Source organism: Neolamprologus multifasciatus, chromosome 7 (genome assembly GCF_963576455.1).
Source record: "Neolamprologus multifasciatus chromosome 7, fNeoMul1.2, whole genome shotgun sequence".
NCBI classification, from domain to species: domain Eukaryota; kingdom Metazoa; phylum Chordata; class Actinopteri; order Cichliformes; family Cichlidae; genus Neolamprologus; species Neolamprologus multifasciatus.
The window spans coordinates 16909034-16928940 of NC_140445.1; the positions used below are offsets into that span (position 1 = coordinate 16909034).

The following is a 19907-nucleotide window of genomic DNA, read 5'->3' on the forward strand; positions in this document are numbered from 1 at the left end:
GCGCTAAGCCAGTTCACAGCTTACATGTACTGCATCACTTTGGCCGTGTGTGACAGATCCAATCTTTAGTGAAACTGCAGTCTAAATGGTATAATACCAGCATGTCTACATGAGGGCACGTAGGAAATCCACATGCACATTCTTAAGGCTTGGGGAGCTTAGTATAGTGCACAAAGAAGAGCCGCAAGTGCAGAAAGCTTTGTTCTTTTGTCTTAACCTGATGTTTGTATGGAGACAGGTCGGTTAATGTTCTGTTGTTCAAACTCTGTCTCCAGTATAAATAAATGAAGCGAGATTAGAACTGAAATTCTTAACAACCTTGGCGGCTTGTAGGATGAATGACTTTTCGCTTTCACTTGATTAAAAAAGGTGTAACCATTAGATGACATCAGATGTGCACTGACTCTACAATTCAAGGAATACGCCATGTTTCTGAAACACTGCGGGATTTATTTGCACCTGCGAACATACCTGTTATTATGCATTAAGGCTGTCAAAACTGACCAAAAAATGTGATTTAATTGTTCTTTAAAAAACACAAACATACATAGTTTAGACTATTTGCCTCCAAATGTCTAACAACAGGAGACACATGTGCTTATATATGTGTGTCTATGCTCACCGGTGACTTTGTTAGGTACATCTGTTCAACTGCTCATTAATGCAAATATCTAATAAGAAAAAAACATGACAGTAACTCAGTCCAGGCATGTAGGCATGAGCTGCTAAATTATAAACTGAGAATCAGAATGGGTCATTTAAGTGACTTTTACGAGGCGTGCTTGTTGGTGCCAGGCGGGTCTAAATATTTTAAAAACTGCTGATCTCCTGGGATTTTCCCACACAACCATCTGTAGAGTTTACAGAAAATCATCAGAGAAAGGGAAAATATCCTGTGAGTGGCAGTTCTTTGGGTAAAAATGCCTAAATGGCCAGACTGCGGCAAGCTGAAGTCAACAGAAACTCAAATAACCACTTGTTACTTCCACGATATGCAGAAGAGCATCCCTGAATCCATAACATATTGAAACTTGATGCAGATGGGCTACAGGAGGAGAAGGCCACAGTGGTGGCTTCCCTGTCAACTAAGGACATTAAATCAGGGGTACAGTTCTGACACAACTGGAAAAATGTTGGCAGGTCTAATGAGTCTTGATTTCTGCTGTGACATTTGGATAATAGGCTCAGAATTTGGTATAAACAACATGAAAGCGCCATCGCGCCCTGTAGCAATGGTTCGGGCTGCTACTGGTGGTGGAATGGTGTGGATCTCTTGGTACTCAAATCATCTCAAATTGTTTTTTTTTAAACGAAAAATGAGTTTTATCACTAACACGGTCAGTTTATAGATGACCGTGTTGATGTGGTGAGATTAATACACAATGCTGAGGAGTTTGCTTACAGGAATGAACTGTCAGCATGGTGCTCCATCAATTACCTAGCACTCAGTACCTCTAAAAGAAAAAAGCTGATCCTGAGCTTAAGGAGACAGAAGGAGAAACTTGTCACATTACACATGGGTGGAGACACTGTGGAGAGAGTGTCCAACTTTAAATTCGTTGGCACACACACATCCCTTCAGGACGTCACATAGAATATAAATACAGCCACTCTGGTAAAGAAGGCTCAGAGGTGGCTCGGCTTCTTAAGGATGTTTATCAAAGCCAAAGTGTCCAAACAGCTGTTGGTGTCCTTCTGCCGTAGTTCAGTGTAAAGTGCACTCAGCTATGGAGTTTTGGTGTGGCATTCCAGCTGCAATGAGGCTGACAAAAAGGCTCTTAAGAAAACCATCCAATCGGCACAGACAACCAACAACACTCACTCACACTGCACTTGAGGAGATCTACAGAAGCCCGGTGCTCATGTCAGACCCCGAACATCATCAAGAACTCTTCTTATCCTGGATGCTACAGATCAATAAAAGACTGCGGCTCCAGACTACAGAAAAGCCTCTGTCCAAATGCCATCAAAGTGCTCAACTCTGTCTCATAACACTCAACTCAAAACATCCTGTGCAGTATCACTAGGGGCTTCTCAGCGGATGTGTGTGTGTATTTCTTGTAATTTCTATGTAGGAATTGTTTCTTGTAATTCCTATGTGTGTGTGTGTGTGACCTTTCTATCGTCATTGTTGATGATGATGATGATGCTCCCTTACTGTATTTCCTCGTTTCAGTTGGACTAATATTGCATTTCACTCGGTGTAAGAGAGATGTTTTTGACTCCTTCATGCTTTCAGGCTTTATACCACTGTACTGAAAGGCCAGCAGCCTGACCTCTTGTCAAGCCTCAGGTAAGTTTGTAGGTAAAGATATTTTGTTGAAATAAGCTGATACATTTCAGTTAGCTACCATATGTTGTTGACCTTCCGATAACTGTTAAATAAAAGTTTATGTAAACATTTTAAAGAAAGAATAAGGAGAAAGTATAACCAGCTTTGCGTCATTTACAGCTCAAGAGCAGGGAGTTGGAAATGAATATATATTTTTCTTTTCAAAAATCTATGTAAGGTTTTTTTCCCACCCCCACATCACTATTTATCATACTTCTGTTTTTTATTTGCTGCAGAACTGGAAGTTTTTTTCCTCTTTGCCAACACAGATTTATTTAGCTTTGGGAAATACGTGCAAAGTTCCTCTTCCTCGGTAAAAAGTAAAAAGCCCAAAAAAATTGGGTTGAATTTGACAACTGGATTCATGTTACTTTATGTGCTACATTTATGAAATATAAAAGCTCAGCTTTTCTAAAAGTTCCATCTTGGTCCACTGTGATAGGATATAATTTAATACAACATTAATAAAACATTTAGATTTTCTTAAAGCAAAGCTTTACAGAAAGAATTTTAATGTGAATGCATTATTCTAAATTAAGAGCAGACTTTCTGCTCTGGGAAGCAGATCTGGAGTTCTCCCTCCCATCCCATTACTAAAGTGCGTGTGACTAATATATTCCTCCTACCTACGATGCATTCACCCGACTCCTTCACCCTGATTAGAATGTGCCACAATAGTATACATATAACAGGGTCAAAAGAAATGACTTCATTTAGACATGTTCTGGGAAACATATACAGACTCAGAGACTCCAAATGGATTTTATTGCAGGTTAATGCAGATACAGTACAGTGCTCCTCCAGGGAATTTAAAATCAGGCAAAGAACAACATAAATAGCCCATTTTCCCCCACAACTGATGAGAAACGTTTATCTCAGAATATATTAAAATTAAAATTCTCATTTTTATCAATAAATATGCACCAAACAATGTGGTGCTTACCATGCCGAGGATCCAGGCATCTAAAAAAATTGAAGTAGATGTGCTATTAGTGGTAAATGTTAAATTCTGTGAATGTCACTGCATGCCATTTTGCTCACTCTTTCCATAGGTTATATATAGCCTCAGGGCTGAGCCTGTTTCTTTAATCTACCCCCGTGAATGGCAGACCGATAAACTGAGCAGACTACTGGCACAAATACAGCCAGTGTCAGTGTTTGAAAACTATATAAAAAATATATCAGGCGAATGTATAATGTGTTTGAGTTTTCTAACTTGTATGGGTTTGGAAACACCAGTGGACCACTTGTGCAAAAGCAACACCATATTGACATATTGACACTATGTGGTGTGCTGTGCTGAATGGATGAACGGCCAGCAGTTTGTCAAATTCTTACTGTTAAGAGGTCATTAATAAATCGGTCCTGCATTTGCCAATTTCATAAGAAAGCAGCTTTGTTGTCTGCAGTTGAAAATGTTTAATAACTAATTTATAAGTGGGGTTTTCCCACAGATTCCCCACAGTGGTTACTGTAAGTAGTGACTTCCAGGGCTGCAGTTCCTACTATTGCCATTTAAGGCTGGCTACAGAAGCAAGTTTAAAGGTTTAAAGCAGGTGAGTTATACATTTTTTCCCGTTATTTTACGATAATGGTATAGGTTACATAAGTGGCTGGTGGTTCCTTTTGTTATTTTCATATGTACTAAAATATACTTTGAGTAGTTTGCAGTTCAAAGAGAGGTTGCAAAGATGGAAATACTTAGAGGAGAAGACGAATGAAGAAAAGATAAATAAGGGCGTGTAGAGGATTAGTAAGGCGGAAACCAGGGCAGCTATGAAGAGGATGTGGACTTGAAAGGCAGTTGGTCCACATGACATAGCTGCGGCGGTATGTTGATGTCTAGTAGAGAAGGCAATGGACTTTTAACCAACGGTCTTGGCAAATGAGTAGAGATAAAGTACACTGGTACCAATCTTTAAGAGCAGGGCTGGAGTGACCACAGAAGGATAAAGTTGATCAGCCATACAATGAAGTGATGAGAAAGGGTTCTTGAAGCATCAGCATGGTTTCAACCTTATAAACAGTACATTTTCATGATGACTGAAACTAGCACCACTGAGGGAACAATGGGCTGGGAGGTCAGTTCCTTGATCAGCGGAAAGCTGGAGCTTAAGTGAAAACCCGAAGTGATCCCCGACACAAACAAAATAATATAGTGTACTCTGTAAAGTGCCAGGATAATTGCCGTGATTTTTACATCGGGGAAACCAAACAACCTCTGGCTAAATGGATGGCACAACACAGAAGAGCCACCTTGTCAGGCCAGAACTCTGCAGTCTATTCACACCTACAGGCCAGGATGTACACATCCCTGGACAGGAAGGAACGCTGGTTTGAGCGGGCAGTCATCGAGGAGGGGACCCGAGGGTACATCTTTCACCATCTTACAATGCTGTGATTGCAGCTATTCCCCAACTCTCTGTGAATGGTACTCATGACCATTGATCAGTGGTGTTTGATCAATGAGCCTTGATCAGTGGTTGTTGTCATGAGATATTTGCATATTAATGATCAAGGAACCAGCCCATTGTTCCCTCAGTGGTACTAGTTTCAGTCATCATGCAAATGTGCTGTTTAAATGTACTGTTAAGGTTGGGGAAACCTGCAGTCAGCTGAGACTGAAGAAGTCACTTGGCTGAGTGACGAAACGTTTCTCCCACTGAAAACGCTACGTCCAGATGAACAGAATCAACTTTTGGGGATTTACTTACCTGGATGATGATGCATCAAAACTCATAAGATAGAAAGGAGGGTGGAGGAATTGTCCATTTCACTCATTGTTTGGTCTTATTTCACTTTTACTTTCACTAACTGTTTGATTAGGTTTATTGCTGTATTAGCAATTATATATATTATTATATATAATTATATATTAGGTATTGCTGTTTGGTTAGAGTCAGGAAAAGATTATAGTGTGGGTTACATACAAAAAAAGATTACACTCAGACCAAAAATCTCAAATAAATAATATAGTATATAAAATGTTATGTGCAGTATTGTCATCTAAATACAGTTGATCTTGTTGCTTATCAGCTGTGAAACAATACATAAGAGAAACCTTTACCTTTATAATAAACTTTGAAACCACTGTGATATACTATATAATAATACAAAAAATACTCAATTTAATAACATATCAGTTATAAGGTACCAATCAACATAGCAAAAAATTCTGAGATACCTTCTATTACACTGGAAAGACGGAACAACGTCCTTTGTAAATAAATCAAAATTTGGGAAAATGCTGACTACTTGGACATCTTGTTGTCTCTGCATGTGTGCTATCCTCAGTTTATTGAATTTCTCAGCGGGAGCGTCATGTTAGAAGCGTCTGTTTCTTACAGATTACTTTTAATTATCATGTTCTGAGCTCAGCATCCAATGGAGAACTTAATCAAGCACAGGAAGGAAAAACAGCCAGCCATATGTCTCTGTGTTGACACAATTTATGACAATATTCGTGCAAGGATATAAATGGTGCTTCTTCAGTTGCCAATTAGTTAAAGGATAACTCTTAATAGTCACATGTATTAAATATTAATAGCAGAGATTTTATAGTGTCTCAGTACATTATAATAATAATGATATCATTATGTTATCATTATCTTATAATGAGCACACTGCAAGAGGGCTCATTATTGAACTTTATGTCAAAATACTTAAAGTAGCACTGACTAATACTGGGGCGAGACTCTTTAACTAATAAGAATTACACTGACTGGAAATGAATAGATTATATTTTAGCTGTATCACTGCAAAAACTACAGGCATTCATTCAGTATGACTCACATGTGATTGTTTAAGAATGATGTCGAGTCTGTTTGTGTATTAAAACACTGCCATCTAGTGAACATTTTATCAAACTGCATGATAATTATTATTTTTTGTCACAACATGAACTGCAGTTTATATTTTATATAGCATCTTTTGTCATTGCACAACCATATTTACCAGCCAAGGCAAACACTGTATACACATGCATAAGTATGAATGTGGCTTACTAAAAAACATGGGATGTATACCTATGCATTGGTGTGGGTGTAATTACAGTTGAACAAGAGGAAATTCATTGAATTAACAGCCACACTTGCACACTACCACCAAATGGCCTAAACTCTGGACCTGACAGGGAGGATTATTTTGGCTCCACAGACACAACACCAAACTAAACCATGTCTGCAGTTCCTTTGTTGAGGCCTCATGCCGGAAACACTTTATGCACACTCAGGCTTAGTGCATACTTCGGTTTAATGAGTAAGCTTGCACGGCTGACAAATTTTTGCAAAAGTGCAAATGTGGGGTGGTACACCTATCAGATTTGCTATAATTACCTGGTTTTGAAATTGAATTAAGTTAAATTTTAATACTATCTGAAAGGTTACAGGCAGCATATTTGCTCATGTACACTTTGTAAAATTCATACGGGCAACAAGACTCTTACCTGGCCTGTTCACACAATGTGCAAGTGCTGTTTATTAGAAAATTAAATAAAAAACTTTTTGGACTCATCTATGAAGATCAAGGACAGATCAACAGCAGTTCTTTCAGCTTTTAGAATTAGGAAGGAGTGCTAAAAGTGGAAAACTGATATAAAAAGCAAATAGATGAACTTACCCATAGTAAGTTAGATAAAAAGACATATTTTTATCTTTAGGTGAGGTTGTGCTAATTGGTAGTAGATGTTTTATTAACACAGGCAGAGCTAATCTGGGACACTTATGCAACATGTAGGCGTGCTGTTCTTTGTTGTATTTCAGTTCACACTAATAAAGGATGTGCGCATGTGGATGAGTGTTACTCTAGAGCCTGACAGATAATCTATAAACTGTGGGTACACACAGATTGCTCTGATACCCTGTCTTGCTGCATGCACAGATTTCTCAGTGTGCCTATGCTTCTGGGAAGGGCTTTAAAAATACATAACTCATAACAATAAATATATTATAGAGTAATATTTCAGCGTGGGCCATGCTATGTTATCTAGGTGACAGTGATTTACTAATTACTTTGGTACTGAGCTGTTTAAAAGTTTCTTAATGCACATAAAATTACATTAAGTTAAGAAATAGGTTATTAAACCTGTATTTTACCATTATTTCATTATACACAGCATATGTATGGATGACAGGTATGGAAATATTGGAGAGAAAAGGTTTGTCCTCGAGCGGAAAAAATAATTCAAGAGATACAGCGGAATACTATAAAATATAGATGCATTTATTACAGACGAGAGATGAGCCAATAGGTTTACAGCGAGTGTGAAGTTTAACCTTGCATAGAGGGTTTTCTTTATGCATTCACCCAAAATAGGGTGAAACTCAGTGGCCTTCTACATTATTGACATTCAGCTGGTCTCTCCTTGAAGCCTTTGGAGATGCAAAATAGAAAAAATTGGGTCTAACAAAATACAGGGGTCAACTTAAAAATTCTCTAAAGGTTGAGACAAATTATATAAATGCACACAGGCTACATTCCAGTGTGTTTAATTCCTGGCCCTACTGGACTGGTGGGCATAAAGAGAAGTGCTGCAGTCTGTGGTTCCATAAAATTCACTTATTTTTCACTTCCTATATGACAATAGCAGTAAAGCATATACGCAAGGCCTTTACCATGTAGGTGAGTTAAGGCAAAGTGGAAATAAGGGGCAATATGACTGTACTTTTTATGACTTTTATCACATTATAGGTCTTGATTATTGATTATTATTGTTATTTCATATTGTTATTATTATCTTGGTTATGTGACTTGCCACATACTATACTCAAAAAGTCTTTTTTTGTTTTGTTAAACTGAAGAGAATGATCTGGTAGCATACCATAAAAAAAGAACTGATATGCTTAAAAGCACAATAAGAGTTCTTGTCCATTTCCTTACAACAGATTACCTGAGTGGGACTTTGACTCTTTCATGTAATTTTTTGTTCTTTTTACAAGCAGTGTTTGAAATCCAATCTCTGCAGTACACTTCCGGTTAAGAAGGTCAGGCCAACAAAACTGCCTTGTATTAAACGTTAATGCTACAGAGCACTTCCTGAACTTTTAAAACTCTCCAAATCCTGGAAAAAAAAAGTTAAGAGCAACAAACACACATGGCTCAGTTTCCTTGTTTGACGGCAGTCCTTGCTGAGATTAGCTTTGGCCTTAACGAAATATCAGTCATCTGGAATGGCTTCATCCATCCATTTCATGTACGCCAAGCTGCCGTCATCTACTGCAAGACTGAGGACTTCTGGGTTCCCATAGGGATGTATAGACCTAAAGGCACGCAAAGAACGTGTTTGTATAAACTCAAATCTGTATAAAGTGGTTCTTGATTCCATTTCTTCCCATCATCTAGGACTAAAAGCACTGCAGTGCTTTAAAAGGCTCACAATGCTGACAGTACACTGAATATGTGTGCATATATTGTAATTATGCAGTGTTTTTAACACTCTAATCCTGAATAGCCCGAAAAAGTGAATTGTCACGTAGAATGAGCCAATCTCTAATTATAAATAGTGTGAAATACTGATGCAGAATTGCAGAAGGATGGGCTTTTAGTAAAAACAAGACAAACCTCATTATCTATTCTTCTAGTTTTTTGTCCAAACATGAAAGTATCAGTGTTTGAATGTGAATGTTTGAACTGAAAATAATGTTCAGACTGAAGCCATGAACCTGGCTTTTTTCTCCCTTTAATAACTCTTCTTCACAGAGCACAAGGCGCAGTGTCCAGTGTGAGTTTGACAACGTGACAAGCCTCTTACCTCACGTAGTCCACCACCTTCTGGATCCTGGAGGTCTTTGTTTTCACCAGCTGCAACAACAAAAACATCTCATCTCACCAGTCTTGTATTTCGACATGCCCGAGTGCATGCTGATCACAGAAGGAATTGTCTCCGAGAGCTTACCATCAGGATTTCATTTGCATCCTGGATTTCTCCTTTCCAATAGAACCTAAAATGACAGAAAGTATTGGAACTGAAGCACCGCAGGGCTACTGACCGGAAAGTACAAGCAGACAAATGGAGCCTTCAAATTTAACAAAATAAGAGCTTTCATGCAAAGAACTAATAATAGTTCATTACACCCTACAGTGGCTGTCGGACTGTTCTTGATATGCTCCTGTGGTGTCAGGTGCAAAACTCCCTCTTTGTTTAAAAAGTGGTTTTAAAGCACGGGAATGTCAACAAGTTTTATGCTGACATTTAAGATACGAAGATAACTGAAAGCTCACGGCATGCCTGCAATAACACACCACGTCAAGTCCAAGCCAAACCTGTATTTTCACCTCTATTTTGTAAACAGGTGTTAACATTGACATTTCTATTCGGTTACTCTTATTTGTCCAAAGTTCAGCTTCCTCCCCCTCCTAACCTAATCGCCCCCCACCCCCCGCCTTTGTGCTGTTATGCATTGACAGGAAAGCTAATCCATGCATGCAAAAACATGCCTACTTTGAAGGCTAACTGCCATTCAAGTTTCCAGTAGCCTTCCAATAAGGCTAAACAAATAAATTCAGGTGAAGCCCATTTGCTTTGTGGTTTGTGAAGAAAACAGCTTCCCCTTTGTGAACAAAGAAGCATGCGCATTCATTGTATTTATGAGCGCATACATGTGATGGACACGGTAACTAACGGGAGCTTTTGTGATTGTGTGCCGCCTGGGTAGAGAGGCGTTTCAAAAATGGAGGTCAGGTGTAATTTACATTGTGGAGGTCTTGGAGAGAATGTTAACGCTGGCCGCCAACCGCCTTTCCATGATTGCCCTGAAAGAAAAAAACGAAAGAGAGAATGGCGAGAACGGTTGGATGTATTGGTGGAAATGAAATGAAGGGGGCTAAGAGTGAAAAGAGAAAAAAAATCAAACACAAGCCAACAGCTGTTTATCTATTAAAACTTGGCCCTTCATTGTCAAGACTCACGAAGCAAGCTGAAGGGGAAAGACATCTGATGGGAATTCAAGAAAAGAAAAAAAAGACGGTAAACTAAATTTTATTACCACCTTTGCATTGCCCCCCTTCCCTGAGCGAGGAGCTGTGAAGGAGGTGATTTACATATATGGAAAGCGCACTGTGGCTATTTTCCTTGACACGTGGTTAATAGATGGAATCTCATCTGCATGCAGCTAAAATGCCAACAAAGGGATATGAGAGTGCAAACACAGTGCTCTGCTCCACTTGTTGGTTTGACAGAATTGTATCTCTTCTCCGGGCAGAAAAGGCAAACTTATGTCAGGGGAAATCACTTCAGTCACTTCAAATCTTTCACAAACCACAAGTAACACGCCAAAAAGGAGAAGCTTTAAATGAGCATCAATACTGTTAATTCCGGTTCTTTTGATTCTTAGGGCCAAAAAAAAAAACACGGCTCAAAAGTGGTCTTTTACTTTAAAAAATGATCTTTATTTACATATTCCGGAATATGGAGACCTGAGCACACAGCACACAGCCCCAGGTCTGAAGCACAAAACAGAAAGCCTAGTCATTTATATAGACGTCACACACTTTAAGTTTCAATCAAACACTCTGCTTAGTTTCACTTTTCGCCTGCAAAAGCATGTAATTTCCTGTCAGTCCTGTCGGCACAAACTGTACTAAGAGTTGGGCCTCTCTTATCCAGAAAACAATATAATAACAGATAAGCTTTCAGATTATATTTTAAATTCCAACAATACTCAGTTATTTTATTTCATTTTTTAGTAGCAAAGTATTTTTCTTAAATCAGATGGGAAGATTAGAAAGGCTCTGTTTAATAAATGTGAAGCTATTTGGAACTTCTTGCTGCCTGGCAGCAAATGAAACTTCTGTTGTTGCAAAGTTTCATAAAAACTAAACAAAACTAATAATTAAAAAAGAAAATGTGAGCAAAAGTGCTAATTAATAAGTGTTAGAGGTGTTTCCAATTTCTTAGCTAACTGGCTGGTGGCACTTTTATAATTACTGCGCACGCCAAACAAGGGTGATAATAATGTTTTCAGCTGAACCAGAAAAGGCATAAATATTCTTTCACTTTGTGGAAACACTGAAAAAAATGAAGGTGTATGACACCTTAGGAGACTGCAAAATGCAATGCATGTGTTTAAAAAGACAAAAAAGACAAAAAAAAAAAAGCACCATACCTGCCAACGTCCTTTGCTGTTTGTTCATTGGGAGTGTTGATGACAAGGACAGAGTAGTGCCCTGGTACATAGCTCCCTGTGCATACAGAATGAAGCTGGACCCCAATGGACCACAGCCCGGGGAACATGCACGCCAGCAGGATCAAGAACTAGAAGGGGATTTTGTGAGTGCAATAGGACAGGGCTGTCAAATGCTGACATCTCAAGACACTGCAAAAGCTGGGTAATGTTTATAAAGCCTGTCTATAATTATTACCACATTTAGATGTCAAACTTCTTTTTTCCCCCTCTTTTTTTATGCTGGGATGAAGGAAACTTATAACTCAATTTAATTATCCACTGGCCTCTGTAGGGATTGCCATGTTTGGATTGGATTCAGTATTTATCCTCTTATTATTTGGCACTGTCTGTCACAGATAAATTAGTATTGGACTTGGCTTGGACACAGTGACCAATTTATAAGCTGCCCTACTTCTCCGTATAGCACTGCTTCACAGCCCGGCACAGATGCACGTAAAATCCTCCACTTCCCCCCAAACAAGTCATTGTAAAGCAGGCAGATTTTTTTTTAAAATTTTAAATTAGCGGCCAACATTAAAGCACCAGCTGTCACCAGGGCAACTCACAACTTTTACGAGACTTTTTCGAAAACAGAAACGTTCATGTAATTCCACAAAAACAGTATCTCACCAAACACGACACGAGCAGTACCGAGCGAAAGCTCAAGACGACCTCTTTATAGCATCGCTGGAAGACCCACTCCATCCTGCGGGCTCTGACTAATATCCTCCTCCGGAGACCGGCCAGTTTAGACAGTGCAGGGACGACTAACTGTGCTGAACTTCGCCCATTTAAACCGCTAACACTTTCACTCGTTGTAACTAGTGTTACGACATTATTTTTTAGAACTTTGTCAGTCCTGTTTAATACGAATTTAGTGAGTGAAAACACGCTAAATACTTGCTAACTTTAAATAAGAAGCGTATACAGTAAAGTTGACAGGTAGGTTGAATGGAGAAATACAGTGACGAATCTCTGCCCCTTTCCATTGGTTGCCTATGACTTCCTGCCACGCCGGCGACCAATAAAATTGCTAGTTCACGTCCAGTGCGCTGCCTCCGGGCCTGGAGCATAATCGGCTTTATCTTGCTAGATAAACACGTCTCCCATGGATTTTACTTAAAACACTATGATAAATCCATAAATCTTTACTTTAATTTAATTTATTTCAAGCTGAAATAGAAAAATAAAGTCCTTTTGTCAGAAGACCTTTTTTCTTATTTAATCTCTTATAATGCGCTCTTATCCACAAACCCCGAAAATATATGACGTTTTATATACATCAAGCTTATAGGCTTGTTTTTATATTACCCTATCCATTTTGGGACATTTTGACTTAGTTTACTCTTTATTTGTCAGGCACCATGCACAAAATCACTGATCTCGCAGGACAAAAGATGACTTGTTAAAATAAAAGTACATATTCAAGATGTGTAACAAAGTCAACTATGCACAAGTATGCAAAAACAAAACAAAAAAACAAACAAAAAACAACAACAACAAAAAAGACAATCACCCACAAAGTCTCATACCCGCAGAGCTGTGAAAAACCTGTTCTATTACTTCCTGATTTCATAGTTGTTTGCACTTTAGTCCCACTTGTATATTTCAGCTCATCAAACAAATCTGAATGTTAAGATATAATGAATTTATAAGTGCAGTTTTTAAAATTATTATTTCATGTATTAGGGGAAAACCTACCTTACCTTTTTTGTGAAAAAAAATACCCCCCTTTATTGTCTAAAGGCCAAGAAAAATGCCTCGCACATTTACTTTCCCAAGTGGAGCTTTACGCCTTTTGCTATACCCCTCCACTTGAGTCATAGTTTATTAGATTTTTATCAGGGTTTTTTTATTTTCAGTTATTATAATCATAACAGACAGAACTGGGGACTGTAAAGAGTAAGAAAAGGGAAAGAAACGTTTAGAAAGAAAGTTAACAGAAGGAGAGGGAGAAAAAAATAGAGGAGAAGAGGGATAGAGAGAGGAAAGACACTGAAAATCTGCATCACCAACTGCTGAAAAGAAAACAGCAAAAAACAAAAACAAAAACTACACAGCAGGGAAACCACAGCAACAAACAACATATGCAAAAGGAACAGTAAGTAATACATATATTAAATGTTACTGAGCAGCACACAGTACCAGGATTACATGTTTAGAGGCAGCAGCCTCTAAAGAGCGCCTGTGCATATCTGTTTGTACATCTGTGTGCACACCTGTGTGTGTGCTTGTATTCATAGGATTTTTTCATGTAAATGTATAATAGTGAGTGTAGGGAGCTAAATCTGGCTCCCAGACACCCAGAGGCACGAGAGCCCAAGGAGGATCATTGCAGGAGCAATTGTGCCACCCACCTTTGGGTTTGTTTGTTAATTAGTGTGACAAATATGCAAAAAACAAACAAGCAGATTTTCAGATTTGTATAAACATCCTTACTGAGCATCAACACTATGCCAGGATAAAAATCCAGGCATAGTGTTGAGAAAAGGTAAAAAAAAAAAAGTAAGAATCTTTACATGACAACTCTGTCATTCAGTTAGTTTTCTGATTAAGGCCTTACCTTGTATTATCTTGTAAAATATAATACATTTTGCAACATATTTTGCATCATAAACTGCGCAATAATATGTCATGTAAAGTTGTTGACTATAGAGTACCTTGATTTGTGGCAACACTGAAATGCTGCTCGAACAAATATTACTGTGAGTGCATAGACAAAACTGTTAAAGACATAGCATGAAAGTGCTGCGTGATTGTCTGAAGAAGGCTCTTTAAGTGCTCAGCTACAGTAGAAAAGTGATCTATAAGTACCAGCATATTTACTGTTTACCTTAAACTGCTCTGTTTGGGTTCTCTACATTATCACCTGTCAATGGTGCAAACTGAACATTTGGTTGCCATAGTGCTTTTCTACATGTATGTGGTTAAAAAAGGTCAGAAGAGGTTAAATCTTCAGCAACACTTGCAGCATAAAGAACAACTTTCCTCCTCGACTGACGCATTTCGGCTTATCATCGAAGACCATATGATGACTCTGAATACTGTCAAGCATTAAAGTTTTTCTTTATACTGCAAGTGCTGCTACATCTTAACCTCCTAACCACCTTTTTTTCATGCACCTTGAAAGGAGATTAAGTTCTGCCAAAAAACCTCTACTAACAAAAAACACAACCAAGAAATATCTTGGTTCCTATTCCTAATACCTAGAAGTTTTACAGCTGATTTAAAAATAAAATCAATATGACAACAAACTGTCCACATATAATATTAATAAGGCAGTAAAAAACAATAAAACCATCAGCATCACACCTCTAAACCACCCCCTGCACTCAACTTTAAAGAATCGAAACTAGTGGTCAGATGTTAAAAATGCCAAAGACACCTTTAAGGCAAATACTTTTTTTTTTTTTTTGGATAGAAGGTATAGAAGGATAGGAAATGCAGTAGTGAGCCACATGTTGGGTTTGGACCCAGGCCACTGTGTTCCAGCCACGGGGATTGTGTTTGTGGAGCTAAACGAGCACCAACAAATGGTTTTTAATGTATAAAGTATACCAACAGTCTGACAGTCCGTTGCGTTCAGTGGCATGTGGTGATAAACAAGCACATTTATTTCACATTGCACATTTTCATCTTCTTAGAAAAATAATCAGTACTTAAAAAGCACAGACACAAACAAAAATGCTGTGCCAAAGAAATCCTAGTCTTACAATTTTTGTGACTCACTCACACGCAGACACGCAGACGGGGGTACGGGTACCGCACAGCTTCACAGAATATGCGAGTGAGCAACGCCTCACATAACATATGCAGAAAATAAGGGGGGGAAAAAAACTTCAGTTGGCATGTGAAACTGCCAAGTCTGGTGGAAACTGGAAATTACGTTTGCATGACACTAAATTTGTCTGTGGGGCATAAATTTAATATTAGGCCCTGACAAGATGCCAATGATACAAATCAGTAAAAAGATTTATATACTTTTATTCCCAAAAAAAGAAAAAGAAAAAAAGAAGCAGTTTTGTACAAATTGCCCACATGGGGGAGTTGTGGATTCATGCATCTACAGGGTCCCTGTCGCCTCCTCTACTTCCACTGTGAATAAATCAAATGCAGAGCGCTCATTTAGCTTGTATAAAACTCTCGACTAAAATGAAATGTAAATGTTCCAACACATGACTCATCTCATTCCCACCCCACCTTTTTTTTTCTTTGACCTCTCCCACTGCTGGCTTGTGTATTTTGTTTTGCTCATCCCCCCCACTCCACCCAACCCTTTCAATTCCTCCATTGGACAAGCACAGATCAGAGCTTGAACAGCAGGGGGCGCCACAAGAGACAATGCCTCAGAACAAACCAATTTATTTCCCCGAAGCTCACACAGGCTTCATTTGAGAGCCCATGAGAGAGCTCCAATAGAGCCACTTAAGCCACTGTTCCCCAACATGAAAGAAAGCAACCAAAATAGAGAGATATAGAGGAAGAAAGCTGAGGAGCTGGCCGAAGAGGCGTTTGATCTGCTTGTTCTAGGGCGTCACTCAAAGCCCTCCCCCCGGAGAAGCGTAGAGGCCTATTTGTCCCTTAGAAATCTAATGTGAAAAAATCCGTGCTTCTTGACTGTTTGTATGTAATGAGGCCACAAGGTCCACGGTGCAAGAGTGAAGGGGGGGGGGGGTGGGGGGGGCGAGGACGTGGCAACGGGTGCCATTTCTAATTTGCCATTAAACTGAATCGCTGAAAGAAAACACATTATAGCCACAAGAACTGGAGAGTTTAGGAGAGAGAGAGAACAGATAACTCTGTGTGAACAAGGAAACAGGGGTTACGGAAAATGAAAACTCTAAACGCTACAGTTCCTAGAATTCTGCAGCCTGTGTCTGCTGTTGTCTTCTTCCCTGTGTGGCAGTGCCATTACAGCATTGATTGAGGGTGGGAGGGGGTAGAGGTAGGGAACAGACAGACAAAGAAACTGGACACACTACTGGACACTCAAAGGTCAGATAGGTCCTAATTGTTGGACTTTCTAGGCTGTGATTACCTAGGCTGGTCCTCCCAAAGAGGTTAATTAAAGAAGTCACAGGGGCTGGAATAGGGAAGTGTCTCTATCACTGCTGCGAACCCCAGAGACCCCTCCATCCTCTCAGAGAGACATGGCTATCCGTCACAGCTGATTTCTGGGCTGCCTTGGCTCCTGCTGGTTCTACAGAAATCCCAGAGTGGCTGAAAACACAGGAGTGCATAGCGGCGCCACAACACTGACAAGCAGCAAAAAAGAAAAAAAAAAGAAAAAAGAAGACATCCCCTGCTGAAGTCCCTCAGGTAATGAAACCCATCCTCTCTCAAGGATCAGAAAAACACCCTATCTTGTCATCTTTCGCCTATTCTCTGCCTTCTCTTTTGCCCCCTATGTCACAACTGGTGCAACACACAAAGCCCATTCCTCAGAAAACTGAACTGTCACATTATATATTTCTTCTGCACTTGTCAAAAATCTTGCAAAAAGAAAACCCAGAGCTTTTTTAGTTTTTTTTATATTTGTAGAGCAACATAGCCACATTTTTCCAGATGTAGAGCCTGAATTTAAGCTCGGTGCTTTTCAGTGAGCAGAATGAAGGCAAGATAAAACAAATAGAAGAGACAAGAGAGAGATGTGCAGCAGTTTTGCTTCTTTTGATTTGAGAGAGGACAAAGTGCCCTGGAGCAGTTTTACAGGAAAAAAAAAGAAAAGTTAAACAATATAATTCTGTTCTTGCAGAGTTCACCTGCAGTGACGGCGACGGGCTTAAATCACATCACTCTCGTTTGGTTGAGAGGGTGAAACCTTTCTTGAGTGCAGGCGGCCACCTCCGCCACAGAAAGACCCGGGCTTCCTTATTACACTTTCTTCACCGAGCCGTCTGCAGAATAACCGTTCCTTGTGCTGACGCAGGTAGAATGAGCTCATTCCCCCTCACCATTCACAGGCTGAGTGCACCAAAATTCAGAGAAGGGAGAAGGCATAATAAGTTCAGGCTCCAAGTTAGTGTAGCTGCAGGCAATAACATGTGGACTTAAAGGGCTGTGTGCACGTGTGAAAGGAGGCTACAACTGCAACAGAAAAAAGAGGAAAAACCTAGTTCACTAATGCTTAAGTGTACTTTAAATATTTTTCCACAGCGGTCGCAGTGATTGATGATACCTGAATTTGATATCATGAATTGAAATCCATAATGATTTTGGTGGGGATTTTGAAACAGGGGTTTATACTTCTCGTGTCTCCAACACTGCACATACTAAGTATTTCCTGCTAAAAATGTTTAAAGGTTCCTGTCTGCACAATTTCTGCTTGCAAAGGCAAGGTCACTTGAAAAAAAAACATGCTGCTTAAAAAAAAGAAAGAAAAAATCAATACACTCATTGACGCACCATCCAGTGCAGATCTAACTTTGAGCTTTGTGTGTGGTCAAGCTGGAAGTGCATGTGTGTTGGTGCGTGTGTGAGAGAGACGTGCAACCATCAGAAGTTATGTTATGGAAATGCTGGAATCACCATAAAAAGGGCAGCCAGAGGCATGCTTAGGTCAACCTTTTAGAGACCGTAATCAGCCTGCCAACTGCCTTTGCTCCTATTTACCCTATTTATGAGTCACCTCTAAACCTGCAACCACTTCATCTAATCTCCTCGCCTCCGTCTTCATCCTCTCTGCAAAGAAAGCAGCAGTTCCACTCCTGGATAAAGTTTTTTCCACAACAGCTTTGTTTAGCTCAGCCTATTATTCAGACCTTCACTGCTGGTCAGCTGATAACCTCCAAGTGCTGTGAGCAATTAAGAAAACTTTGCCTCTACTGTATAGAGTCAGGAAGGAAAAGAGCCCTTTTGAGCCAGAGGAGAAATAGAGCAGTTAAGACCAGGAGAGAACCAGGAGGAAAATGGGAACAGAGAATAAAGAGATAAGTGGGTGAAGGGATGGACAGAGGACCATTTTGTGGTCATTCAAAAGGAAATCGATGCTAATGAATGGGTTGGTTCAAGCTTTGTGGTGATAAGGAAATGACCAGCTAAAGAGGATGCTGCAGAGTGTGTGTGTGAGTGTCTGTGTGTGACCAGAAACCAATAAGGATGTTTGGCATCAAGGATGAACAACAGCAGTGTTGCAAAGTACAGCAAACACAGGTGTCCAGAGCCATTAGGAAGCAGTCTAAACTAAAGGCCCGGTCAATATCTAGAGTGTTGCATTGATTAACTGACTTTGACTGGTTTGCTGTGGTTGAAATGTTTCAGCTGATGCAGATTATTAAAAACATAACACTGGTGCTGTATTGATTGAGCTTCAAAAGGTCTCATATTGTAGACCATTCTATACATTCTATGTTAGAAACAAACCTGGAAGATATTGACTTAGATGACATATGTTTAATGTGCTTTAAGTCTCATCTGGAAGAAAGAAAGCAGTATATGGAATTAAACAATAATTCTACAGTGTTACTTGTGGTGTACCACAAGGATCTATTTTAGGTCCTTTACTTTTTCTATGTATATTAATATATCTCAGGCTGTTTCTTGTTTCTTTTCTTTATGCAGATGATTCTACTCTGTTACTGGAAAAAAACTCTTAAGGATGTTGAATTTAAATCTTCCCCAGAATGTGTTAGGAATTGGCTCAAAAAAAGCTAAAAAAAAAAAGCTAGAAAAAAAGAAAAAAAGAAGAAGCTTTCGTTACATTTAGGGCGAACTATCTACTTTTTGAAAGATAACTTTTGATAATAACAATAGAGCAATAATAAATATGTCATATGTTATTTCAAGGGCAAAACCAAAAAACTTAGATGCAGTGCTACAAAATTTAAAAATATAATATAATAAATATTCCATCCAAGTAAATGTTTACAGTTAAGATGTAAAGAATTACTTAGCAAATTGAGGATTGTGGCTAATTTACCTTGCTGTTGCTTAGCATGTTTTCTTATCAAAAAATGTTTCAGAAAAAGGTCTAAAAATGGATCTTTATGATCACTTTTAAGTGCTCCTTATCCTGGGAGTATCATGGTCTAAATAGTTCTAAACGTGTCTGTGATATTTTGTTGGTTTGTGATATGTATTGGAATGAAACAAAATGAATAAATCAACCATCCAACCAATAAAATAAAATAAATATGAACTCATACCAGAGTTAGAATTGAAAGAGCCAAACAAACCATGTTTGGAAAAGCCTTAGTTTTATGTCAACTTTCACACTTCTTAGTCTCATCCAACATGGACAGATTGTACTTAAAAAAAAGAAAAAGAAAGAATAAAAAAGAAAAAGAAAAAGCTTCGGTTTGCCCTGCCTCTCAAAATCTGTTATGTTTTGTCATGTGGAACAATACAGTGGATCTTTATTCAGCTGCAGCTCGTTCACAAACACCATCAAAGCCGCATCGTGAACATGAGAAACA

General features: G+C 39.0%; 2 protein-coding genes across 2 annotated transcripts in view; both read right to left on the bottom strand.

Moving 5' to 3' along the window:
• The window catches only part of dab2ipb (DAB2 interacting protein b), a 209580-nt gene extending 200483 nt beyond the window's left edge, over positions 1-9097 (bottom strand). The window contains exon 1 of the mRNA XM_085168636.1: positions 9081-9097. The gene's annotated coding sequence lies outside the window, so the exon portion shown is untranslated. The remainder of the gene's footprint in view (positions 1-9080) is intronic.
• LOC146514030 (protein CutA homolog) lies at positions 1909-13277 on the bottom strand. Its single transcript, XM_085168657.1, has 6 exons — positions 12124-13277; positions 11434-11582; positions 10022-10081; positions 9225-9270; positions 9081-9130; positions 1909-8589 (listed from the first exon to the last, which is right to left on the bottom strand). The coding sequence occupies exons 1-6, from the start codon at positions 12196-12198 to the stop codon at positions 8487-8489; spliced, it is 483 nt and encodes a 160-aa protein (XP_085024783.1). The 5' UTR covers positions 12199-13277; the 3' UTR covers positions 1909-8486.
• Positions 13278-19907: the final 6630 nt, after the last annotated feature.